This window comes from Lates calcarifer, linkage group LG19 (genome assembly GCF_001640805.2).
Source record: "Lates calcarifer isolate ASB-BC8 linkage group LG19, TLL_Latcal_v3, whole genome shotgun sequence".
Classification (NCBI taxonomy): Eukaryota; Metazoa; Chordata; class Actinopteri; family Centropomidae; genus Lates; species Lates calcarifer.
In genome coordinates, this window is record NC_066851.1 from 10,120,296 (window position 1) to 10,139,297 (window position 19,002).

Below are 19,002 nucleotides of genomic sequence, written 5' to 3' on the forward strand. Positions count from 1 at the left end.
GTAACGGGTAACAAGTTAGCCATTAGGGAGCTAGCTAGCGGTTAGCTGTAGTAGTACCGCTCAGCTTGTTGAATAATATTTTTGTTGTTTCTGCAGTAATTTCAGATGTCTTCGGTGTAGCTGACATATTGTTGGTAAAAGACTGCAGCGTGAAAAGCTGGAGGTTTCGAGGCCGTGCTTTTGTGGTAGGTGACGTTAACAAACGAGCCATTTTAATGTCCAGCTAGCATTAGCAAATTAAGAAGGGTAATATTGATTATATCAGGCAGCAAATCTAACAGTGAAAATCAGCTATGAAGAGCTCTGTTGGATATTAACCATGTATAGGTCGTAGCACAGATGTTGGCTTGTTATTATCAACATTATATGCCCGGTATGTATATGCAGTATCTTTTGTTGGCCTTGCTCGCTGTAACGTTGTCAAACTCAGCTATCACAGCTAATAAGGAAGAAGTGAAAATGGGTGTGTAGCCGCATAGACGGAACCATTCAGAACCAACGTTAGTTTTATTTTTTGTTGCAGATGCGAATAGCTGAGATGAATGCTTCGCTAACGTTGATAATTCATTGTATTGGCGAGCGGAATTGGCGTCAGTTTCCAACTGACGCGAGCTTGCTAAATGCTTACAGCACCATTCATGTTGTTTTTCCTCTCAGTTCTGTCACTGTACCACTGTCCCACACTCACACCCATTTCGCTGGCAGCTGCCCAAGCTCTGCGGAGTACCTGCGCCAGGCAGGTGTCAGCATATGGTCAAGGCTATGGGGTACTGCCTTTTGATCATGCCATATTTATATCTTTGTAATAACCTGATTTTCTGATCATACCAGGTTGAGTTGACTCTGCAGGGGAAGATGTGCAATGGAATGATAGAGTCAATATCAAAAGCACTTTTGGCCCGCACCTCAGCCACTAAACGGTTTTTCTTGTTGCTGCTGGGACTGACTGTACTGTCCACTGGGCAAGGGTCAGGTAAGATGCAGCATTTATGGTTGTGCCTTCCAACAGTACAAGGCTTTCTGGGTTATGTCTGTATTGTATTAACCTGTACTTTATTTGCTTAAGAGACAGTATCAAAACAGCTTTGTCATGACACAGACCAAATAGGTCAGAGAGTACTGATGCTGATAGTGTGTATAGCTTCTTGTGCTGCATGGTGGAGACTCAATGAGCAGACTCTCAAGAGTGATTTCATTTTGACATAGCATATTTATCTAGTACAGCGCCAAAACAACCCCAACTGACATTACTATGGTGTCTAAATATCATGCTTATAGTGTAGTGTACTAATGATATATGTAATTTAACTGCTTTTGAACTACACTTCAAGCAAGACCTCAGCTGTTTTTTTGTTTTGTTTTTCAAACAATCTGAAGAGAATTGGAATACATTATCAGCTTTTGTACATTCTTATGTTGGAGTCAGTTGGGCTATTATATTGGCATGAAAAAAAGATATGCTATTGTGGTTAAAATGTCACCTAGAGATGAATCACACCTCTGACTGTACTACATCATGGCAGACCAAGTTGGTGTTGCAGCTAATCAGACCAAAGAAATTAACTTGCAGTAGATTAAATAAAGTTGAACCAGGAGCCCCTGGAACACATATGATCCACTATATTTGTATCGGCATTATGAAATATAGCTGCATTGCCATATAGTTGCAATAAAAGATTAAACTGAATGTGGTAACCCATTAACTTTTCCTTTTCCACCATTCTTGCACCATAGATTTCCCACTTACACACAATATTGTGATATCAATATAATAGGATGAATAAAAATTTGTTGATCCCATGACCCATTCTGTATTCTATAAGAACAGAATAATTTACTGCCCTAGCAGTAAAGCTGTAAGACTGTTGTTGGTACAGTTGAATATCTTTGTTTTGTGGGGTGTAATGTATGTGCATAATAATGCAAAGCCTTTATAGTATAGATGGTTACCATAGGTTATTCAGTGTCTGTATTATGTATTATAAAAACGTTTGTTTTTCCTAATTTTACAAAAAAATCTTACTAGTGTCACAGAATTTGTTCTTCTCTCGTCTTCTTTTCCCAGGATGTGTGAGGCCATACATGGTCCAGAACAGCTGGGTAAACCTCACAGAAACCAACAGGGGCTCATTCCCCGTGGGCACAGTACTGCAGTACAGCTGTGACCCTGGTTACCTGCCAGACGGACCCAGCATCCTCACCTGCACCACGCTGGGACGCTGGTCCTCTGAACCTCCTCGCTGTATACGCAGCGGTGGTAAGATATTCTGTCGACCACTGACCACACTTTCACATTATGCTTTCACAAGTAAAAAATTTAACTTTTTACTCAGGTTTTAGATTTTTAGACATTTTTACTAAAAACACTATTTTTATTTCCCCATCAGCATGTCTACCCCTCACCAAACCTGAGAATGGGGGCTACATCTGCCACCCATCCCCCTGTCGAATGTTTGCGCACGGCACTGTGATCGAGCTGTTCTGTGATGAAGGCTTTGTTCTCAGTGGAGACTATAACTACCTGACCTGTCAGGATGGGCAGTGGGACGGCCCCATGGAGATCAATTGTGTAACCCAAGGTTGGTCAGTCCTCAAGCTCAGGTCTATCTCTAGGTTTATGGACTGGTCATGAACATCCACCTGTCAGTAAAATAATGCCTTTATCCAAAAAAAGTGTATTTTGTTGCTAAATCAGCCAGTCAAAGAGATGGTCTTAACAGCTGTGAAGGCTAGTGTCTTAATTTATACTTACTAATTGTGTCAAGCTCTTTTCTTAGTTATTTTAATTGCTAGGTTTTTTTTGGTTCAATTTTTATCTCTATTATCTGTTAAACTCTTTTACCTATAAATCACTTTGTAACAATGTTTTTAAATGTGATATATAAACAAAACCTTCCTGTTGTTTGTTGATTAATTACAGATATTAACTGTATTTTTATTTGTTGTCCCTTTTTAAGGTTGTATAAGACCCTCTGTTGTGCAGCATGGCTCAACTAATCTGACAGACACCAACAGGAGCTTGTTTTCTGTGGGCACAGTACTGCAGTACAGCTGTGACCCAGGTTACCTGCCAGCCGGACCCACTATCCTAACCTGTACTTCGTTAGGAGACTGGTCCTCTGAACCTCCTCGCTGTACACGCAATGACGGTAAAGACAAATCTTGTTATAGTGCAGTCTGCATTAAATAATAGAGGTATCGTGTTTTATAGTTTGGAATTTTTCATACATTTTTATTTTCAACTTAATTGCCAATATTAATTTCAATTTCATTTTCAAACCAAGTGTATGTATTTTCTGTTAGTATTTACATCTGTTATGTTAAACTGCAGTTTGTTTACATTAATAACATTCATTTGGATTGAGCAATAACTTTTCCTGCAAATACTGTCAGAGACACGTTGGAGCTCTGCTCACACAAACCAAACCAACTCCACAGGAGTTGAGAGATGCATTTTGTGTTTTAAATCAACATCTATCAACTGTGATAACAAAAATAGACATTAAGACCAACAGGGTACCCAGATTGTGGCATAATAAGGCTATCTGTGGATGAAGACAAAGTAAAGTTTTATTACAAGCAGATATTGACACCATAGTAAAATAATATATAGCCCTGGAGTTTATTTGTATTTATTGGATTTCTTCCTTTCCATGGACAGTATGCCAGTCCCCATATCAGCCAGAGAATGGGGGCTACACCTGCCACCCCTCCCCATGCGGAAGACTTTCTCATGGCACCATGATTGAATATTTCTGTGATGAAGGTTATGTTCTGAAGGGAGACTATAAATACCGTACATGTCAATATGGGAAATGGGACAACCTAATGCCAGTCACCTGCCTCATGGAGCAAGGTAAAGGTAGATTAGTTGACACATTTGAATTATTATACAAGTAGTTACAAAGTTTGCTATAGATAACCATGTCAAATGTTTATTTGTCTCACGGACTTCAGCCTTTTTATGTTGGGGTCTATTCTTATTTATTTTAACCGTCATTTAAAAAAAAAAAAATCTTTTATCTGTTTTATTTAGTTCTGTAAAGCACCTTTTAAGGATTTTTAAAAATCAAAAGTGCTATATAACAAAGCCTATATTTGTTTGTTGATTAATTACAGATATTAACTGTATTTTTATTTGTTGTCCCTTTTTAAGGTTGTATAAGACCCTCCGTTGTGCAGCATGGCTCAACTAATCTGACAGACACCAACAGGAGCTTGTTTTCTGTGGGCACAGTACTGCAGTACAGCTGTGACCCTGGTTACCTGCTAGACGGACCCAGCATCCTCACCTGCAGTGCACAAAGACATTGGTCCTCTGAACCTCCTCGCTGCGTACGCAGTGACGGTAAATACAGTGCCTTATAATATACTGTCTACAGTTCTGATTTTGTAATGGTTTTAATGCAGCTATTACAATTTAAGTCTGAGATGACTTGGTTTGAGGTCTTTAAAGACTGAAGCTGAGCACTGGCTTTTAGTTGTTCTTTGATTCCACTGATAGCTAAGAGAAAACAACATATAATACTGATATTTTCCTTGCATTTCTTTCTCTCCACGGACAGTATGCCAGCCTCCATATGAGCCAGAGAATGGAGGCTACACCTGCCACCCCTCCCCATGCCAAAGACTTTCTCATGGCACTGTGATTGAATATTTCTGTGATGAAGGTTATATTCTGAAGGGAGACTATAAATACCTTACCTGTCAGTATGGGGAATGGGATAGCCAAATGAAGCTCAGCTGCCTCATGGAGCAAGGTAAAGATTACATCAATAATTAGATTGATAATTACAAAGTTCTACACTGAGTCAGTTGTTTATGTCTCATAGACCGTGATCCAACTTTACCACTGGGGATGCCCGCCTTGTCCATAGTGGCATCCACAGCCAGCTCAGTGGCCCTCATCCTGCTCCTTGTGGTGCTGTTTGTACTTCTACAGCCAAAACTCAAGTCCTTCCATCGGTGAGTTTGCCTTCAAAGTCACATTTGTTCACTACCACAGGCTGTGGTAAACTTACTACATTGTGGAAACTTATCTCAGAGGTAACAGACATTGACAGATTTGAACTTTCCCCCGGTCCTCCACACCTAGACGTGATCAGGGGGTGTCCGGTCAGCCCGTGTCCATCATGGTGGAAGGAGTTCAGGTCACTCTGCCCTCGTACGAGGAGGCCGTGAGCAGTGGTGGAGCCTCAGCCTCAGCTCTCAGCTCCGAGTCTCGTGTCCAAATAGTGCTGTCTGAGGGTCAGCACGCCACAGCGCCAGAGGCTGGAACCTCTAGGCCTTCTTCCCTCAAACAGCAGCATTCAGAGATGGCTGTCGTCCACCCCGTACCTCCATCCTCATCCTCCTCATCACCCTCACCCTCAGCCTCTACCTGGGTTCTGGAGCACGCAGGCGCTACAGCTCCTTCATCCTCGCAAAGAAGGCCGTCTGCAGGCAGCGACCAACACAGCCTGTCTCTGGACTCTGAGATGGACTACTCTGATGGTAAAACTCTCTTCATATATACTTTTTACTTATTTAAAGTCCCCACTCTGTACTGATGCAGACCTTTTTATCATATAAATCTTTTTCTACAGATATGCCATTGCTGAAAGAGGCCTGAAACATGTCACAGCCTTTGGACTTACCCGAGACAACCAGAGTTGCTTCTGACCTGTACTGGTGAGTGGGATGCCTCTTGAGAGTTTGTCAACACAGCTGTCAACACAGACCAGCCTGGCTAAAGAGGCTCTGAGTGAAGCTGTGAGTCACTCAGAACAGTTCCTCTGACTATCCCAAAGGAGAACAGAGAAGAGATTCACATGTACATACATGCTTACATTTTTTATAGGAATTCCTACACTGTGTATGTATGTCTAATGTCTGAAGCTCAGTTTGAAAATGTAGGACAAAAACAGAAAGGAACATGCACCGCTGAAGGAATGTGTCTTTATAGGTTGTTGAAAAAAAATGACTGATGTATTTCAGATGAATGGGCAAAGCTGCAAACTCATTTGGGAGCGAATAATCTCATCAATGTCTTGTTTACTGTTACTTTTCTTTAACCACACATCATATCACACCACTTAAGACACACTTTGGAAAAGATGCATGAAGGCCAAGTAATCTAGATTGTTGTCCAAGTCATGTTCACTCATAACATTGTCTTTTTGTGATTATCATTATTTAAGGTGTTACTTACATCATTCCACTTGTCACTGTACAGTATATGGCTGCTTGTCCACCCAAGGGATCACTCTGCTGCAATTTTCATTGGATTGAGGGCAAACATTTTAAGTGACTTATTTTTTCGGGGGCCTGCATTCAACACATTACATCCCTACAGAGAGTTACATCTCCAAATGTATTCTCCTCCTTGTACCATTTCCCCCAATGGCCTTAGCTTTCCACTTCTATGCACAGGTATCTATAATATGTACAATAAGGAATTTTAAAAATGAATGTCAGTTAAATGCCTCCACTGCTTAGTGATATTAGGTGTGGCTTTGTCAGACACATCATTTGTACACCAGAAAATATTATCTTCTTAATTTATTCAGGCTGCTTGGAAAATCCTGTTTGAAGTCAGGAAACTAAAATGTGTGTTTTATTTATTTGTTGTCCAGAACGCTGTTGATCAGCCATGGCTTCTTTTGATGCTTCCACAGCTCTTGGAAATGTTAAAAAAAAAAAGATCTTTTAATTCTGCCGCTTCAGTTTGAGTTCTACTGCAGGCACGTTATATGTGACACTATAAAAGTGGCTGGGAAGATTCAACACAAAAAATGAGTAAGTGTATAGCTTAGTGTAATGTCAGTGTTCACTTCGTTTGACTGTCCATTGAGTTTACTTATGGACTGGGGAAAGGATTTTTTTTTCTTTTTGTGAAGATGGTATTTTAATATATGTAAAAAGTTTTAAATTAAGTTTGCTCTGTATATACCATATGATCATTTTAATTAAATATTATTTGAGATGTTCAAATTGCCTGACTTTTCATTAGACTGCTTTTCACATCTGAGAGTAACCTCTCTGTCAGGTTTAACTCATTTTAATTGAAGTCTTTAACAGGAAATGACACATCAACAATTTATTGTCAAAATCAAACGTGTACTAAAACTGACTCAGCCATAACGTTTTGAATACAAAAATATAAATACAAAATCTCGTTATTAATCAACTCCCTACTTCAACATTTACAATCTGTGGTTTTGTTAAGTAAAGTATTTAAGTAAGTGAAGTATTAGTTGTGGCACATGATTTTTTGCTAGTAACAGGCCTGAGTGAAGAGACAGTGAGGTCACTGAATGCATAGCTACATCCTCAGTAAATAGGATTCAGCTGCTCTCATATTCTCTCTCCAGGGAGAGGAGAGGCTGTCGTCTGTCATGCTGTCATGGCTGCTTCTCCTCCTCTTGTTTAACGTCAACATTCTGGTATACTTTTGCATCTGTGTGAGAAAAAGATGATAGTTGTTTGATGTGAATTCAAAAGATCAAGGGCAACAAACGTGTGGAGAGACAGCCTGTGCTCATGTGACCACCCACCTACCTACCCCCCCCCACCCTGCTCTCGAAAAACACACACACAGGCAGCTGTGACATTTACCCTCAGCTGGTGCCTTGAATTTTTGGTAACATCTGAAGCACAGGGCCAGGAGAAGGGCCTCCGTAGACTGGAATGTGATGTATATCAGGGGGAAGAAATACATGGGTCCGATGACCTCGGGGGGAAAGGCCACCTTTAGGATGGCAAAGCACAGCTGGATGTTTTGACACCCTGTCTCCATGGAGATGGTCCTGCTGCATCTGAAAAGTCATTTGTCAGTTTAGACATGACATTATTTTGATTTGATACTAAAATGCACCAGTTTTATTGCAACTGGATGAGTTGTCTTGAAGTAACAGGGTTATTTCTCACTTTTATGCATTTTGTTTACTATTTAGACAGTTAATTAAAAGTCTATGTTGAACTATTTTCACAAGACAGAAGGAAGTAAAAGTCAGTCTATTGCAATATAAAAACACTCCTTAACAAGTAGGAGGAATAAGTAATGTTTACAGTTCTCCCGAAGGAGCAAAAAGGAAAAGGAGGGACCCCTTCACAACTGCAAAGATGTAAAATATATGTGGATGGTGTTGAGACATTCATAAATAAGAATAAACATAAATAATCTTTGAAAAAACATGTTGCTTTCTCTTTGTTGGCAGCTCTTTTCTTTAGTTCAAAACAGTAAAGTACATTAAATATACTGCAAGACATAGTGCAGTATATAGTTATTAAACATAGGTATATGTAGTGTCACTTACTGAGCATTGAGTCTGCACATGACGGACATGACATATCCCAGCAAAAAGCCAATGAGTGGCATCAGTGCAGCCGTCCCCACAATATCCGCTGTGAGGGCCAACCACAGAACGTCTTTGACTGCAATGGCAGCCAGGGTGAGAAGTATGATGCCAGCTACTGCCAGGATACCGACACCAGCCTGTCGAGAAGGGCAGTGTGAGTGAAAGTACATTACAAGAGTCCATTTTGCTCCCTTACATGTTGAGTGTATCTGAACACAAGAACATGAGTCCTTTCTTCCCTATTTCCAGAAATCATCTGGAAGCATCATGCTCAGAATTAAGGGACTATGGTTTCCTGTTGCACATACGTTCCTGTTTTATTTGGACCACAAATTACACCCACACCATGTGATTAATAGTTCTGGCGAACAAAACTTTTTGTCCTCTCTCTCCCTCTATTTGACATTTAGATGTGTCATGGCAGGAAAAGTACCAGGGTAAATAAAAACCGTCAGTGAGGGGTGAATTTCTTGTAACTGCCTCAGTTTTCAAGGTCCTGTTATTAATTCAAATGGCTGTTCTCATGATGTGTGTGTTTAATGCAAGGCAGATTTCAGGTCTCACTTTTGTGACCACTGCTGAGTAATTTGGCTTGTAGTGATTAATGAGGATGCCGATGGAGCAAGGCACCAGGGTGAGTGCGAGAGCCGTCATGATGCCTCCATACGGGACAGCGTTTTCCAGGCCGGGGAAGTTCTGGCAGTAGATGTAGAGCAGCAGAGGCATCAGGCCCAGGGCTGCGAAGCTGGAGCAAGTGGTCATTACTATGCTGGGAGGGCGTCAGAGAGGAGAAGAAACATTATTAGATTAACATGTCTGAAATATTAATGTGCTCAGATGGTACATGCAAAACAAGGCTCTTGTTTTGTGTGTTTCTGTTTATTGACAGAAGTGTTGACAACAGCAAGTTGTGCTAACGCAGCTCAAACAGTAGATTATCGCAGCCATTTGTAATCTTCCTACAAGACGAGAATCAATACATCAATACGGGTTTACCTGAGGTTCATGTCACCCTTAATGGCCAGGGCAAAAATGTTTGATAAGGATCCCCCTGGACAGCAGCCACACACCAGCACAGTCACAGCCCTCATTGGATCCATCTCCAGCAATTTGGCCAGACAGAAAGCAGTGAGGGGCATGATGCCGAACTGGGCCAGCAGCGCAATGGCTATTCCTCTTGGCTTGAGGACATGGGCCTTGATTTTGGAAATCTCCATCCTACAGCCGAGGGATATCATGGTGATGAAGAGGATGACGAGGCTGAAGATACTGATGATTTTGTTCAAGGGGGAGGGGCTGTTCAGGGTAGCCATGCTTCCATTGCCAGAAACATTTCCCGCTCTATACATGCCTACCATTCCCTCGTAGACCTCTGTCACGTTCATTGTGGTGCTCAACCTGTTACTGTGTGATTACCGTTCTGTGGCTTTCACCTGTCACACAAAGCAAATGAAATACATACAGTATATGGCAAAGGAATTCAAATTTGAGACTGGTTATTATAGAATTTCAGATAGCTCATCCTAAACTACACAGAATTTGGTGAATGAAATGAATGATCTACTAACAATTTAGACTTGGACATGTCGCCACCTACAGGCAAAGAAAGGAACATCTGCTGTAATTTTAGCATTTGCCCCACCTTCAGGCAAAGAATGTTATAGCTGCCCTTTGTGTGTTTTTCATTTAACAACTTTGAGCCACCTGCTATCTGAAATAAAATAATTATGAAACAAATAATGTCATAGTTCTTCTAGTGGTTAATAAAGGATAAGGCTGGCAGCACTCTCTAATTTTGTTATTGTCAAATTCCATGAAAAAAATAAAACCATCATTGCATTAGTCCATCTTTTAATATTTTCAAACCTTCCCAGCCTTTTTGTGGCACTCAGCCTCAAGCCTGTTAATTCCTTCTACATTAGTAAATCTTTGCAAACTGGCCACAAATCTACAACTTAATTTTTAAAAAAGGTTTAATTATTTCCCTCAAAACAGTTAGCCACTGTAATAATTCACAAACTCAAACAGGACTAAATAGTGCATTTGTTTGGGTCTGTTTTCACCTGCGGATTAATTGTTTTAGTGTTCCACAGATATTTTAATTCTCAGACTTGCAAGGCAGCTGATATCTGATTATTGCTAATGCTGTAAATACAGTACTAACAAGAATACACAATATTGTTGATGTTTACAGACAGTGACACTCGCAGCAGTTTAACCCTGCAGATGTAGACATCATGGATGCATTACAGCCCTCCTCCACTCGATTTTGCTTATTGTTACTTTATTTGAATGTTTGACCTTCACTGTGCAGAAAATGTATGTGGAGACAAGGGGAAAGTTTCCCTGCACTCACTTTAAATCTGAGTTTAAGATGTGTGCGCAAAAGCAGGGTTTTTTAACACTGCAACCGATTTGGAGGAGATTTTGTAGCCAGGAGTTAAACTTTTGAAATCAACAACATTTGCATGTTGATAAATCTGGATATTTCAATGAGTGCAGAAGAGTAGATGCAATTTTGAATATTTTCAACAAAGTAATTGAACACATCATGCATAAATTAAAAATAAAAATTACTGTTCTATGGACTTTTATATTAAAAATGTATTGAGGTGATTTTGAAAAGAACTGAATATGGTAGTGTCAGCCTTGTCATGGTTTGCACAGTGACAAAAAGTGGCTACACAAAAAAAAAAAAAAAAAAAATGCCACCAACCTCAAACCACTGTTTAAGGTCAGTGTGCTGTGGCCACATTACAGATTAAGTGTCTAGCTTTCCTCCTGTCCCGGTAAATAATTAGAAATGTTTAATGAATGATTTGCTGCAACCTTAGATTGAGACCTGTAAATTAGTTATGACTCCTTTACAGGTTAAAAAATAGCTAATTGATAAAATAAGAATCAAGGCAATCAAACAGGGCATATTTAGGAAAAGTTCTTAAGCGATTAGGAATTAAATTCAGTGGCATTATTTTATAATTCTGATAAAATCAACAAATCTCCTGCAGATACACGCTAACAATTAACTAAACACACATAAAGGAGCCATACTGTTGCACTGCCTGATATATTCTTTTATTACAAACTACTTTCCTTTCTCTTTAAAAGTAAATATATTAGATATTATAATAATAGGATGAGTAATAATGTTACCTTCATTTCAGTCCAGCTTCTCCAGCTTCAAACTGTGCTCCCTTACACACTTGTGTGCATCTCTCCTCACTTTTTTGTGCCGAACTCCTTTTCTCTGTGTCTGGAACCCCTGCCCTCCCCTTTCTGTCACATGGGTGTGTAAAAGCATGATACTTGTAATCACTGCAGCTGACTCCAGAAGTGTAATGTTAAAAACACATTCTGAGGAACTTCCTTCTGGCATGTTTTTACGTTTGTGCGTGATGCAGATTTCCAGCAAATCCAGCTTTTGAGCCATGTACTGGAAATCATTTCCTGTCCGAAAAGTGAGTTGTTTCTTTGTAAATTTTTTTTTCTTTTTTCAGGGGGCACCGTGGGAAACTTTACCATCGCTGGGCTCAGTAATGTGTGATTCTGTACCACTAAGGAGGAGCTGCATTCATTTAGCCTCACTTGCATGTGTAAACAGACCTGCAATTAATATTATGCAACCAGCAGAGGAATGAGTTTGCCTGCCAGAGTCCCTTAAAAGGGGCCCCACTGTTGTTATGAGACTGGGGTGCTTTGTATACCAAAACCTTTTATTCACAGTTCACACAACAGATTTGGATGCCTCAAATGTTGTTACTCTAATCTCTAAGGTGCAGTAGAGATTAGGTCAGAGTTAAAGGGGACCACATCCTGCAAATCTCAGTGAGCATCACGTGCTGGAATCTCTTGATCTTGAGTTATGTTAACTGGCTTCCTCAACATACATAGAAGTTAGTTAAAATTACTTAAACCTCTTAAGACCATATGTCTGGAAGAGGGTGAGGGCAAAAGAACCTTTCCCAAAGGGCAGTAAAAGTCAAATAACAAACTTACAGTGAGTTGTAAGGGCGATGAGGAGAGGGTGGACAGGAGTGAAGACTGGAGACATTTTGGTCTACAAGGGTGAAGCTTGACTTGGACAGATTATAGTGCAGCTTAGAACTTGTTCAATAATGAAACTGCTGTTCTAAATTGAACACCAACAGATGGAAATAAATGGGAATAAATGTGATCAATAAAATTGCAGATGCAAAATGAATGAATCCGAAAATGAACAAAAAGCAGGTGTTGAGAAAGGTTATGGGAAGCACAGAGGGCAATCAAAGAATTTAAAAAGTAAGATTTTGTGGATTTATAAAGGCATTTTTATTTGATAAATATCAGCATTTAAAACTGTGCTGGCTTGTAAACTGGCAGATAGAGAGGCAGAAAGGACTGAGGACCTAAAAAGCAAGAATCAATTATATACAAGACAAGCAATGTACAGTGATCTGTATCACACAATATTTCTGTATTGGCATCAACATTACAGAAATAATGAAACAACAATCTAGGTGTATCTTTTTTTGTTTTTTTAAAGATCAGAGAAGACAAAACCCTGATAACAGAGTGCATCTATGCAGTGCTGCAGTAGGTTTATATGCAGTGATAACTGGCTGCAGAATCTATTTAAAGGTCCTATGGAGGCAAGTGTGCAGCAATGGATGGTGAGTGGGGGAGGGCAGCCAAAGTGAGCTAGGCCACCATCTGGCCTCATAATCATATACTGAGCGAAGAGCCTGGTTATTGTAGCACACTACCCTGCTGACAATGAGCAGTGAAACAGCAGACTTTAGCACAGTGCACTTTGGTCCTTAACACCACAGAATCATGTTTTCATGAAAGGCATGTCACATCAAATATGATCGCATATGTTTAAAGCATGTGTTTTAATGCATGTTTTTTTCCCTAATATATAAAGTTTAAAAACTGTGACAAAAAATAAAATAAAAGAACATAGTGATCCATTAGATAAATACACTGAAGGTCCTGAGGCTGCAGTGTTTGCAACTTGTAGGAGGTTATTATGGTGGTAACGGTATATTATGGTGGGCGCGTCCAAGTCCGTGGGCTTGTGGGAAATGTAGGTCAATTTCCAGAAACTGCACCAGTGCATACGCAGGCTGCTTGTCAGCGAATGACTTCATTACCCACCTGGCCTTTGTTTTGTCGCGCTTGCGCAGTGTATGTTTTCCCTTCCATGTGTAGGCGAATCACGTGTAGACAGACCGTTGATCGTCATGTCTCTGCCGTAGCAGAGCTCCGTGCTACATGTTATTATTTGCCTCCAGTTGTCGCAGCACTTTGTTTTGACAGCTGCTTGTTTTCTTTTCTCACACACCTTTTTGTTTTTACCGAAGAATGAGCGAAAACGATGACATCGAAGTCGACAGCGATGTATGTGGTTTAGTTTCCTTTAGAAGTAGCTAGCCACAGTTTGTTAGCCAACTTCATAACATTCCAGTCAACCTACGCTATCTGACTGAGCTAGCTAACGAGCTAGCAGGCGTTCTCGGCTAATACTGTATTTCAAGACAAACAGGAAGATAGATGTTAGAAAAAAAATATTTTATAGAGAGCTGGCCGAATGGTTTGTAGGTGGCAGTTTAGCGGTTGAACAAGTTGCGTGGTTTCGTTGCGTTAAAGCTGTTCGACATTGAGGCAGCTTAGCTTAAGACATCACCAAGTTGTATTAATACATTGACAGTACTCCCTGCTGGTCGTCCATGTTGCTGCAGTCAATAGGAGTCAGATATCTTGTAAAGCACACTAGCTTAAAAACTCGCTGTGTGTTGAAGCTGAAGCTACAGACATGTGAATAACGTGATGCGACAGTTAAAAACAGCAGCTAAACTGGTAAAAACTGCTACAGGCAAGGTCAGCTCAAGTGAGAGGTGAACGACGAGGGGGATGTTTGAACAGTGCTGTCCCTTCTTAAAACAAAATAAAACTCGATATTTGGCTTTAATGAGGTCGTCCTGGCTGTGCTTAGAATACTTTATGCAGCTCTTATTTCTATTTTACGGATAAAGGGGTAATCCCTTCACGTCAGCCTAGCTATATTTAGGAGACGTGTTGTGCAGCTAGCAGGTTAAAATGACACATTCCCTCCGTATATGTTTAAACTTCAGGTTTGTGGACGTAATTTTTATCAGTAAATAATGTCCTTTCACCCACATGGCTAATGTAGCAAACATGAACTGCTTAAGATGTATAAAGTACTCGGTGTGCGTAGTCTCGTATTGGCAAACCTCCCTTCCACATTAGCTTTACGCTGTCGTGCAGTTGCCTGTAACGTCAGCAGGACGCTGGAGACGCCTGTGAACATGTCGTTATGTTTTGTCGATTAAGAACCTGCCAGGTTCGACTGTTATTCCCCTGCAGCTCCCTGGACCTTTTAAAATACGTTTAGTAGCCCATAAATACACTGTGGTGTTTTGATGAGCATGTATTTATCCTCGATCTCGCAACATACGTTGCAGAGACATGGACTGATAAAGCTGGATTCATCTTAGAACCACAATGATCATATATTGTGTATACACAGTTAAGTCCAGGCTGTTGTATATATCTAATGCTGCAGGACAATTCATCTTGGTGGTCTTTCTTAGATCACTCACAGTTAAAGGGACAGGGATCGTTTGTTTTTTCATTGATTTGATATATCTGTATATAATATCTAATAATTGGCATATTTCTTAAATGATGTTCACTTCCAGAAGAACGTGCATTGATATCTAAATTAAAAATATATGACTGGCAGTTAACTTTTCCTATGCTACATTTAACATTTTACCCTGCAAGTTGTTCTGATCAGTGTATGATAACAAGATGACCAAGAAATTCATTCAGATTCACTGGCGTGTAATCGATCATTTTAAGAAACAGCTTCTAGCAGCTTCTAACCACAGTGATGACAAGGTTTAACAAGAAAGAACACTATGTTCTCATCAGCAGTTTTCAATATTTATCAATGCAGTTTTCAACTTTTCGTCCTTCAGGCAGACATCCTCTGGTCCTTAACTCCTGACTGACTGATGGCTGTCAAGCTACAGCAGGTGCTGAAGAAGCAGGCTGTAAATGCAGACACTTTCTCCACCATGTTTTCAATCATGGTGACCATTTTTATGTTGCCACATTGTTGCCCTCTAGTGACTGAAACTCTCTCTTAAACCAGATAGGCATACATTTATTAAGCATAAGATTAGATATCCTGGCATCAGTTGGTTCTGTTCAGTCCAATGAAAACAGCAGAGAGAGGGTGGACACTGGAGTTGACACTGAGTTACTGTGAAGGACAAAGTGTTTGAGACTGTCAGGATATGCTGGTCCAACCCTTGAAGCAACTGAAAGCAAACAGCGCACTCAGTTGAGATCCTGTAAACAGAGACTACATCCTTGTAAACAGTATTCATACACCACAGGCTCCTGCTGTATGATGTCAGGAAAGTGAGATTTCCACATGTGAACACAAGCACCCTGTGAAAGAGAAAGGCTGATACTTATTTGCCATTTAAAGCTGCAACATTTGTATATTGCAGCTTTGGTTCTCCCACTGTTTTTTTTTCTTGCGTGTCAAAAGGATAACATGGAAATCAAGTGACAAACCTGTGACATCATCGGTTTTATCCTGTGTGTTTTTGTGTCAATGGCCTGTGTTTTAAGAAGTGCCAGTTTAAACTCTGTCTGTCCTTTTGCAGGCAGACAAGCGAGCACATCATAACGCGCTGGAGCGCAAACGCAGGGACCACATTAAAGACAGCTTTCACAGTTTACGAGATTCTGTGCCTGCATTACAAGGAGAGAAGGTGAGAGGAAAATATATGTAATTTCTACATCCCACAAGTCAGAAAAGAAAAAAACTTGAAACACTACATCAAGTTAAATTCAAGGGGATAATGTTAGTACCCTTAGCTCAGCAGCCTTTTTCATAGATCAAGTTAAAAAATGTGCCACGTTAAATGTATACCAAGTTGAAAAGGAAAATAGAATAGATCAACCACTCTAAATTGAATCATCCCAACCATTCATTCATGATCTTGCCAGTGAACTATTCACACTGGGCAGAATCCCTGATTGGGACACTCCCTAGTTTGCATTACTCGTATGTCTTCAGGAAAGCAAACAGATGCCCATAATATTCAGCTGCCTTATCTTAAGTTATCTCAATTTGTACCCAGCAAACCCAGTGCTATTCAGTGATGTTCTGCTTTGACAGCTCTGACACAGGTTAAAAGCAGAGGAAAGAGAAAGCTGATCTATTTGTCTGCGCTGAAATGAGCCAGACAGACAGTCATGTTTGGATAGTATTTCAGAAAAAATAAACCTACAGGCTGTGTTTCTTATTATGGTCTGTGTGTATTTCTTTGTTGATTGAGCATTTTGATACTTTCACATTGTTTGTATAGCACCTAGACTTTGCTTTATAATCAAAAAAGACATGAAAATCTCACTTTCTACCAAATGGTACTTTTAACTTAAACCAATTGAAGGGAATTCACTCTTTGGTGTAACTGCTAGACATTGTTTTTCTTGTAAAAGAACTTCAAACACTGCTTCAGTCTTTGATAATGTGTTGTGTTTTAAGCTTATCACGTGCTTGTTTGTAAAATCTTGATATAAAAAAATGATCTGTTACTATGTCTTAAATACTCAAGTAAAAGTTAAAGTACAAACACCTTAAAGTTGTACTTAAGTACTTGAGCAAAGTTTGCTCTCTACCACCAAACAAGATTAAAAACATACATACATGTGCTAGACTGTGATCTCTGCACGACTGGTTTAGTACAGTTTGTTAGGTAAAAATAACATGTTCTGCCTGAACAAATAGACACTACAGCATTGCCCCATGGCTCTCTGAAATTTCTGCTGACAGAACTCTGTTAAACAGGCTTCCCGAGCACAGATTCTAGACAAAGCCACCGAGTACATTCAGTACATGAGGCGGAAAAACCATACCCACCAGCAAGACATCGATGACTTAAAGAAGCAGAATGCACTGCTGGAGACAGCAGGGTAAGTGGTGGTCTTTTTTTATGACCATGTGTTTTGTTGTCAGTGTGTCAGTGTTATAATATGCAGTTTGTAGTGAGTGTGGTACTTAACCATTGTATTACTTGTCTCACTGCCTATGTGGAATGCTTGCAGTTCGAGCACTGGAGAAGGCCAAGGGGAACACTCAGCTCCAGACAAACTACTCTTCTGACAGCAGCTTGTACACAAACCGCAAAGGGAGCGCGGTGTCCGCCTTCGACGGCGGGTCCGACTCCAGCTCCGAATCAGAGCCGGACGAACCACCCAACAGAAAGAAGCTGCGCGCGGAGCCCAGCTAGGCTCATGTCGCGCCACCCCCAACCCCAAGCATCTCTCCCTGGCCCCCTCGGCTCTCCGAACAGACTCTCTGTGCCCACCAGCTCTGACTCCTCTTAACACGCTCAGTCCTGCCTTCTTTACACCAGTCCAGGAGGCGAGGCAGAGACTGCGTGAGAGAGGTGCTATTGTGTATTAAACGCTTCTACCTTCCATTTTCCACCTGGCAAGCATCCTGTCACTCCTCTTCTGGCCCAGCATCAACTTTTAAAGAACCTTCCCCTTCCCCAAAGTGAGGCAGCTCTGTAGTTTTGAAGGACTGATGCTTTTCAAACCTCATGATAACCATTCATAATCAAATGTGGAGATGGCAAGGTATGAGGCTTTAGTAAAGCGACAAAAAAAAAAAAAACTGTTTTCTTTTGGTTGTTTTAAACAACCTTTGCAGTCTGGTGGAGGAGTTGTCAAACTCTACAACCTTTGACGAAATGGTAATTAGGGGTAGTTTACCTTTTTAATATTCATACTTTTCCAGAAAAAGAATGTGAAGTTGCTTTTGAAAAAAAAAAGTATGTTATGCAAGACGCAACCCTCCTTCTTCAGTGTAGGTGACTGAAGTTTTTTGTCTTTGAAAATGTTTGTGTAATCAAATCCCTCTATTTATAGTAATGCACCAAAATTGATTTCTTACCCTTATATATATATATATTCTTATGTCTGATCTCCCTTATGTTTGGCTTGAAATTTTCCAGAGAACACAGGAGGATGAACAAGTTGGCCTGTTGTTTTAGTGGATTTTTCACAGGTTCAACTATTTATTTCCCTCTATTTTTTATTATTATTAAATAAAATGTGGGTATATTAAAAAAAAAAAAAAATCCCCCCAATGGATACTGAATGTTACACAATGCAGTTAAAGGGCAGTGATCTTTATTTTTGTTAATGGAAGTTCATGTCAGTGTGTAGTATATAACACTGTATACTCTTAAATGGTGTCAGTTCTGCAAAAGAAAAGCCTTCCCTTGAAATATTTGCCTGTGCTGGGAACGTTTCTATTTCTTTTTTTTCCCTTCTTTTTTGCAGAGGTAAATTAGTGTGTATGTAATCGATATTTGTTTGTTCCATTCCATGGAAATTACAGGTATGTTGTACATACTGCCAACGGTTGTCTTGCAAGTTAAGGCATACCTTTATTATGAGACTATAAATAAAACTATTTTATCCTTTTGGGATGTATTTGTGATCGCTTTTGTGCATTATGCTTCCTAAGTGACTGTTAGGTATTAAACTGTGCTATGTGTGTGTTGGGTGGGAGGGAAACAGCTGAGTGATGGAATTAACTCATCTCCGATTCCAGTTGATGAAATAATGG

General features: G+C 40.1%; 3 protein-coding genes across 4 annotated transcripts; 2 read left to right on the plus strand and 1 right to left on the minus strand.

Moving 5' to 3' along the window:
- Positions 1–5: 5 nt before the first annotated feature.
- LOC108892574 (sushi domain-containing protein 4) lies at positions 6–6,972 on the plus strand. 2 transcript variants are annotated; one of them, XM_051078210.1, is made up of 11 exons: positions 6–185; positions 832–973; positions 2,066–2,257; positions 2,388–2,579; positions 2,958–3,149; positions 3,662–3,862; positions 4,157–4,348; positions 4,566–4,760; positions 4,833–4,965; positions 5,096–5,493; positions 5,586–6,972. In XM_051078210.1, the coding sequence occupies exons 2-11, from the start codon at positions 856–858 to the stop codon at positions 5,609–5,611; spliced, it is 1,839 nt and encodes a 612-aa protein (XP_050934167.1). In that variant the 5' UTR covers positions 6–185; positions 832–855; the 3' UTR covers positions 5,612–6,972. The 2 variants fall into 2 exon arrangements, with proteins under 2 accessions (XP_050934167.1, XP_018545727.1); XM_018690211.2 differs by having other exon boundaries at positions 8–185; positions 3,662–3,856.
- Positions 6,973–7,023: 51 nt separating this feature from the next.
- On the minus strand, positions 7,024–11,637 carry LOC108892576 (sodium/bile acid cotransporter). The gene is made up of 6 exons (XM_018690222.2): positions 11,493–11,637; positions 9,336–9,772; positions 8,904–9,108; positions 8,298–8,476; positions 7,597–7,796; positions 7,024–7,438 (listed from the first exon to the last, which is right to left on the minus strand). The coding sequence occupies exons 2-6, from the start codon at positions 9,722–9,724 to the stop codon at positions 7,383–7,385; spliced, it is 1,029 nt and encodes a 342-aa protein (XP_018545738.1). The 5' UTR covers positions 9,725–9,772; positions 11,493–11,637; the 3' UTR covers positions 7,024–7,382.
- Positions 11,638–13,521: 1,884 nt separating this feature from the next.
- On the plus strand, positions 13,522–18,857 carry LOC108892591 (protein max-like). The gene is given in 5 exon segments (XM_018690243.2): positions 13,522–13,718; positions 16,022–16,129; positions 17,212–17,328; positions 17,330–17,336; positions 17,469–18,857. Coding segments are annotated over 5 exon segments (453 nt in total). The 5' UTR covers positions 13,522–13,682; the 3' UTR covers positions 17,654–18,857.
- The last annotated feature ends 145 nt before the right edge of the window (positions 18,858–19,002 follow it).